The sequence below is a fragment of the Bemisia tabaci genome, chromosome 4 (genome assembly GCF_918797505.1).
Source record: "Bemisia tabaci chromosome 4, PGI_BMITA_v3".
NCBI classification, from domain to species: domain Eukaryota; kingdom Metazoa; phylum Arthropoda; class Insecta; order Hemiptera; family Aleyrodidae; genus Bemisia; species Bemisia tabaci.
In genome coordinates, this window is record NC_092796.1 from 57,957,999 (window position 1) to 57,965,783 (window position 7,785).

The 7,785-nt window shown below is 43.1% G+C and overlaps 1 protein-coding gene across 2 annotated transcripts; it reads right to left on the minus strand.

The window, feature by feature from the left end:
* Nucleotides 1–1,154: 1,154 nt before the first annotated feature.
* On the minus strand, nt 1,155–7,785 carry LOC109042630 (uncharacterized). 2 transcript variants are annotated; one of them, XM_019059502.2, is made up of 2 exons: nt 7,549–7,785; nt 1,155–5,678 (listed from the first exon to the last, which is right to left on the minus strand). In XM_019059502.2, the coding sequence occupies exon 2, from the start codon at nt 5,637–5,639 to the stop codon at nt 2,067–2,069; it is 3,573 nt and encodes a 1,190-aa protein (XP_018915047.2). In that variant the 5' UTR covers nt 5,640–5,678; nt 7,549–7,785; the 3' UTR covers nt 1,155–2,066. The 2 variants fall into 2 exon arrangements, with proteins under 2 accessions (XP_018915047.2, XP_018915046.2); XM_019059501.2 differs by having other exon boundaries at nt 7,545–7,784.

The window sequence follows — 7,785 nt, forward strand, 5'->3', positions numbered from 1 at the left end:
ATCTAGGCTATTCTTGTTAAGTGAAATTAATGACATTTTTGAAAGGCTTTTTTCAGAGGCTAGGTAAGCATCCCGGAATTAAATGTACGAAACCTTGATCTTTGGCACCGAGTTCTTAATTATAATTTATACATTTATTATATCGCATGAATTTTTGATATGTCATGAAATGTTGCCACCCTGCCCGCAACGCAATGCAGATGCGTCAAATCAATTCTATTCTAATCACCCTTCCCCCCCCCCCCCCATCTTTATGACCAGATTTGATTTGAATACGATTTGACGCACCTGCATTGGATTCAGTCTCAGATCGATGTCAACTTGGGAGAGTTCTTTCACTAAAACCACGGTTAGGAACTCTTATTTTTCAAATCAAGGAAACCAATGAAAATTCCATAATTCGTGTAAAAGCAAAAACTCGTGATAAGAGATGGCTGTAGATATTCAGCATTAATTTATTTATTACTCTAATTTACACAGTTACTCAAACTCAAAGGAGGAAATCACATACCTACGTTGGTATAATTCCGGACTTTCTTTCGCCTTACGTAGATACAATTTTCGTCAGAGAAAAAAGATAATTATTTGTTAAACGAGGAGCTTGGAGGACAAAACGCACAAGTGCAGATTTTAAAACATTTAAATATCGATGATTTCAACTAAAATTCATACTATACTCATATATTCTCGGAAAAATTCACCACTGAAATTTAATTTTTAGCATAAAAAAATAAGTTTTAAATTTCTTTCCGCCGTAAGATTCAATGTTATTTTGAAACTTTCAACACATATTTCTTGAAATGGCAAAACTGCGCTTCTGCGCCTTGTCCTCCAAGTCTCTTAAATGTGGTAGGACATCATTCAACAAAATTCTACGACGCCTTCAATACCTTTCAAAAGTCATTACCTTCTCTAACGAACCTCTTTACGGCACAATGAGTTTCCCTGTACTCCATTGCAACTTAATCAAGTCACTTACGAATATCCTCTGCTTCAAGAACTCTTTCTTCTTAGTTCATGAAAGTTTGACACTAAAAAAAATATTTCTGTTTACAGGGACCCTGCACACTCTTTGTTACAGCTTCAGAAGTTACCGTTACGAGGACAGAGAACTCCGTGCTCATGACCGAAGTTCTATTATCACATAAAAGAAAAGCTCTGTAAGTATAAAAAAGAAAGTGAAAGAGCCCTGTGAACAGACGGCACTGTCATCAGCACCGACTAGTTTTTTTTGCGTGTAGAAAGTGTTTAGAAGAGCCTCAGGGCGTTCCAACTAGAGTACCTTTCTAGGGAGAATATGGACAAATCGAAAATTTGGAGTATAGGTTTGATCAGTTCATGTATCTTAGGGCCCAAAAAGGCAGCCAACCTATGAACTCGAATTATCTAGTGGTGCTAATTCGAACTCCGAGAGTAGGTACACTGATCAAAAATTATAAAAGAACGTATAAAGCTTTGATTACGCGTAAGTCTTAATCTTTAAAAACGTGTTTACAATGCCATGGATTAATCTTCCAAATTCATAGGTTGGCAGCGGTACTTTTCCAGTGATATTCGTTTTTCACGTTTTCGCCCTTTTGGGCCCTAAGAGCTACACTGCCGTGCTAAGGAAAAACGCCGTATGTACCTTCAGGCGTTGCCAAATTCTCTTTGATAAACCACGAATTTCCTGGTAAATTTATGAATATTTTCCTCCCAATTTTTCAGATTATTTTGTTTGAAATTTCACCTCAAGATTCTGAAAATTTAAGGGAAAAATATCCATAACTTTCCTTAAAAATAAACATTTTATCGAAGGGAATATGACAACTCTCGAATGTTCATACGGCGTTTTTCCTTAGCAGTACACAAATCGAGTCGTCCATACTCTCCCTACGAAGGAGGCGGATCCAGCAATTTGGCAACACCGGATTCCCTCCATTTAAATCTATGCTAATCGATCGATTCTTGTAGGAGCACCTGGCCCCTCCTAGAATCGATACATTTCCATAGGTTTAAATGGAGAGAAGGCAATGTTGCCAATTTGGTGGATCCGCCAATGACGAAGGTACTCTAGCTCCAACCAACTACTCCAGGGTTTCAGACATCTCTAGTGCAAGTGTGGACGTCGACGGAATGATACGAGGCGAAACGCGAGATTGAAGACTTCTTTTGATGAGCTTGATTTTATTCTTGAGCTGTTCAAGGTCACGCTCGGACTCGGAGGACAAACTCAATTTCCGCGATCGGTTTTTCCCGGCGTCACCAGCGGCGTCCCGACGCATGACCTCAGCGCTCCCAGCGGAAAGGTGCCCGAGCGTTCTTTTCTCGAAGGCGATGCTGTTTTCCTGCGACGGACCCTCTCTTGGAGACCTATCCGCGCTCCCGTTTTCCTCAAGGATCACACTCAAAGTCGACTTGCTGGCGATCAAACTAAACGAGTAATCAGAGTACTCCGTCACCTCCTCGCAAGACAAGACACACCTGTGATTGCCCGAGGAGCGTATTCGATATTTCGATGGATCGATCTCATCGCTGATCGCCTCCTCCGAATAGTCGTTAGGGGTCTCTGTTTCCTCGTCAGAATAGCTCTCTTCTCGGGACTCAGTTCTCTGCTTAAGGAGGCAGTTTTTCGCCCACTTTATGTATTCAGACGTCGAATCGACTATCGATTCGTCCTCAATTTCAGAGTCAGGTATTGTCTCATTCCTGTTAGGGAGGTAGCTGGACGCCATCCCTGAGCTCACAGAGCCACAAGATTCGCTTGGCTTTAGCCTCGGAGTGTTCTTACTTACATTCGAGGGTTTCGAATCTTCTGTGATATCCGTTAAAGTTTCTGATCTCCTGAAAGAAAGGAAGGATTCCTTGTAATCTTTAACATATGATTTTCCACAATCCTCGATGCTTTTCTCCGGATTCTTTCCTCTGTCCTCACAAAGTGCTTTAAGCTTAGCGTTCATTTTGTCCTCCAAATTTGAAATTTTCTTAGTTTCCGCTGGATCAGCTTCTCTTGTAAGGGGCTCCAATTTACCCTGAACGCTAAATTTTTTCCGATCATTTCTGGTATAAACATCCATCTCCGGTTTTGTAATTTTTCTCGGGGTTTCTTTAGCGTTGCAGATGGTTTCAAAGCAAGAACTCGATGCTTCCATTTCGCTCATGCGATTTTTGATATTTTCGTCGCGTCTCGCTACTTGCCCATGCAATTGATTGCGAAGGATATTGTTTCCGAATTGCAAAATATTTTTATTTTCTCTATGGCTGAACATTTTCCTCACGTTACCTATGCCCTGTGTTGATTTACCAAGATCGGAACTTGAAAATTCAGGCCTTTTCATCAAGAAATTTCTATTTTTTCGGGGTCGTTTGTGAATTTTACTCCCTCGCCCCGAAACTAAATTTTTATGCGCTCTCTCGCAGAAAACCGCTTCCCTCTCTTCTGATTCCACCGATATTTTCCGCTGAATTTTTCGAGATCTAACGGTCGTGTTATTATAATTTTGCGCAAGCTTTCTTCTCGATTCTGCATCGTCAGTTCCTGTGCGCTTCCCTTTCCGAAGGCGAGTTCTGAAAGATTTCGCGTTTGTTGAATCTGACACCATGGAACATTTTGAGAAACGTCTACTGCTGGTCAGGGTTGATCTCGAGGACACCGACCGACGATTCCTTCCTTTTCTATTAATTTTAGATTTCCCGTTCTTACTCAAAATGAACTTCTGCGATGACTTTGAACTAGTGTAAGACTGATTTCGGTCGACAGCAGACCCTGTTCTTGATCTCCGCTTCCTTTTTTGAAACATCCTCGAGGTGGGTTTTTGACTCAAAGATTGATGAACTGTTTTTCTCGCGCCGTTACACTTTTTATAACGGTCAAAATCAGGGCTACGCTCCTCTTGACTCTCTTCACTGGTATAAGTATCTGTGACCGGTCTCTCGTGAATGTCTTTCCGGATTGTCTCCGTGCTGGATTCCTCATCCGACATTAAGGCGCGTTCGAACCGCATAAAACGCTCACTTATTTTCTCAACCGAAGTTCGCAGAGTCCTTTCTCGATCGGCGGAAATCTTTCCAACACAACTTTCGCCGTCTTTCTCCGAGACGGTCTCAGCATCACTCCTGTGTCTTGCAGGTTGCGGGGATTCACGGCGCCTCTCTCGAACCGCTTTATCTTGTTCGACGAAGTATTTCTCTCGCAGCATCACCTCCGGCAATCTATTCGCCTTGTGCTTCGAGTGACGTGAACCACCCTTCGAACTCTCCGATCTCACAACGTGACAGCTTTCATAAGTTGTCTCGAAAGCTCCCTTTGAACTTTGGACCGGGTCTCTCTTTGGCGCCGTCTTGACATCTTTTCTATGAGGAGGCTCGAGGCTGGACCCGGAAAAGTTAACCACACGAAGTTCTGTCTCCGGCACGTAAGTGCTAGTACTTGAAGTAGATGGTTTTCGTTTGGATCCTTTTTTTGCGAAAGTATAGCCTTTCGAGGCGAGAAGGGAATACTCGCTTTCATCGTGCTCGGAATCCTTCAAGTAATGGACACGTACATCTTTCTCCTCAGCTCCGTAATCTGACTCGCATTGTAAGGTGGTATCCGAGGAGCTCAGATCGTCGTTCAGATTTTCCAATAAAGCCTCTGAGCTACCACTCGCAATCACAGAATTCTTTGCAGATTTCAGTACAACTATTTCTGTTGGTTGACTGCTCAAATGGCTGGACTGATTGCGATGGCTAGAACGAAGCGTTTTTTGACTCCGCGCAAGGCTCGATTGTGTTCCTTGCTGAAAAGGCTCCTGGAAACCAGAGTAAATACCTGAAAATTTAGGGCCGAACGTCTTCTGGTAACCGGGCTTTTCGGCTCCCCATTGGTAGCTGGTGAATGGAGGTAATGTTAAAAATTCTAGATTAGATTTATTGCTGGAGTTTCCGTTCGGGTTAACTTTACTTTTCGATTTTTTCTGGTATTGTCTCCTATTTGAGTGCGAACTTTCAAAACTGGGCACAGAACTAACCAAAGACTCTTTCTGGGCCTGATTGAAGAATATATCCAGGTTGGATATTAGATTCAAGGGGATGTTTTCCAGGATGCGATTTTTTAGGCTCGTGAAAGAGGCCCCGTACTGAGATTCATCAGCGCTGAACTGGTTTTCGGGGAGGATCGGGTTGTATTTGTAGGAAGATGCCATTGCGGACACCTTCGCGGTCGATTCACTATCCGTGAAAAGGAGGTTTGATTTACTTAGTGTGCCACTCACCGAGGAGATGTTAGATGACCTGCTACTCACGCATGATGACTCGTAGTTGATGAAGGGAGATTGGTCGTTCACATAGGGCGATTCACGATTGATGAGGGGTGATCGGTGATTTATGCGAGAGGGCTCGTGGCTGATGCAGGATTTGTAGTTGATGAGGGACGAGCGGTCCCAGGCGGGTCGATCCCGGGGAAAATTCGAGATTTCTCCGCGCGGCTGGTCGATGCTCGGGCTCAAAGCCAAGGTTTTCTTCTGATGCGGCTCATAATTTCTAGGGACGTTGATGAAGTTGGAGAAGAGGAAGGACGACTGGCTCAGGGATCGTCCTTTTTTCTGTAAGCAGAAATCCTCACCACCACCCAAGCCCCGATGAATCGTTTTCGTCATCTTCTTGCTCTCATTTACTCTCATATCAGGTTATACCGCAATTTGTTGTGAGTACTTTCGAATCTGAAAATTAAAATTCGACTCTGATTAGTTCACTGACTAGCGCGAGCGTAGCTATAAGGGGCCAGAGGGGCCTACCCCTCTAAAATTTGAAGTAGTGGTCAGGGCCGGATTAAGGGGGTGGCCACATGGGCCGCGGCCCATGGCGGCAAAATGTAGGGGGCGGCAAATTTTGCAATCTTTTTGAATACAGGTATCAAAAAAAGAGAGGAAAATCGGATTCATAAAATAAATTATAAACGACAAGTCGCGATAAAATCTCTCATTTCCTGAGAGTAAAAGTATGGTAATTTCTCATTTTGTCGTCTTTCGGTGATACAAGAGACAACACCTTTAATTAGTCGAGTTAAGAGAGGTACCAAACACGCAATTTGACCTGGAACGGAGCGGCGCGGCAGTCGGCATGAAACGCTTGGCGCCTACAAGACTGCATGAATACTTCACGTATTGTGTCAAAAACACTGCGGTCGGCTAGAAGCGCATAGCGCCTACAAGACTGCATGAATACTTCACGCATTGCGCTAAACAGTGTGGTCAGCACTCAGCGGTCGGCGTGAAACGCATTGCGCCTACAAGACTGCATGAATACTTCACGCATTGCTCCAACACAGTGCGGTCGGCGCGGCGACGGCGGAAGGTAAACTCATTAACCACATCGATGTTTGTTCTTTCATAATTTGTTCGTTCTTTATTTTAAATGGAAGGCCTTGACCAAACAGGGATGGTTTTACGGAACTGAACTTTTGTTAGTGTTAACTGGGCTTTCACAAAAATGTGCCCAACACAAGTAAACGCGTCTCCTCCACCCCTCCCCCTCCCCCACCGGCACGTTCACTTGATGGTTTTTATAGATCGTATTCGACAGATCACACAGGTGAGATTATATTGATATCGATTGATTCAATATGTAACCACGGCCTCAAAAGTCAATTTAGAAATCTGAGGTAACGGGTCTATGTGATCGAATTTTTATTCTCTCGAGTACCAAATGGCAATGAAAAGTGAAATTGTAGGAATTTTCTCATTTTCAGCTTTTCCAAATTAAATCCTAAAATTTTTGTTTAAGGTTATCATCTATTGTTTTGACCCAAACGATACATCAAACCACCGTCGAATACGATCTACTGATGTTTCAAAACGAATGAGAAGGGGGCAGAAAAATACAGGCGGCCCGTGGGCGGTAAGTAGGTAAATCCGGGCCTGGTAGTGGTAAAAATAGCAGTGTCATTTGCTTCTCCCCCCCCCCCCCCAAAAGAAAACAATTTGACCTCAAGTATTAACCTATGCGTTAAAAATGCAGTCAATTTTTCAAAAATTTTCGGGGGAGGTCCCTCGCACCTTCCCGCATGTGAGGGGGGGGGGGGGGGGGGGTTTACTCTATATCCTGCGATCCTCTTTCCCCCGGTTAGAGCTGGGGTCATTTTTCTAGGCGGAAACGGAGGAAGGGATTCCGTAACGTCGCAACAAGTACTTCAATAGCGCGCCAGGCGCATTAGTAGAGGCTTTGGAGAGCCAAAACGCCTTCATTTTTCCGATATGCTACAAACATAACAACTGATCAAGCACGCCTGCTTTCAGGATTTAATTCAAGCAATACGGACATCGCTCGTGCTCACTACTTGAGAAACGAAGCAAGTTTTGCTGAAGTCGGCCAAATAGCGATAGTGTATATTTACAGGTTTATCAATTTTAAGCAAGTTAAAAAATCTCACAGCATAATTTCGAGGAGTTAATACTCACAAGCAAACAGATTTCAAGCGTAGAAACAGTCAATCAATGTCAAAATTACTCTGCATGGAAAGAAATGGAAAGGTTCCGAACACTTTAGCATAAAATAATGAATATAGGGCAAGAAGATCTTTTACACACCTACTTGGATTATGCTGCGTGAGTGAAACATTATGCCAAACGTTATTCAATGGAGCGAGGAACCAATTATAGCACCATTGTACTGCATAAAACTATGAATTTGGCGTTGAAAACAATTTCAGAGTTAACATACGCGGAATGCTGATTGGAAAGAGAACAATCACTGAATGGATTTTACAAAGTAAATCGATGTCATACGATTTACGAACGAATACAATACTTTTATTTAGGTTATGTGGCA

Excerpts from the sequence above, each read along its gene's own strand:
- LOC109042630 (XM_019059502.2), bottom strand. The coding sequence starts at position 5,639 with ATGAGAGTAAATGAGAGCAAGAAGATGACGAAAACGATTCATCGGGGC.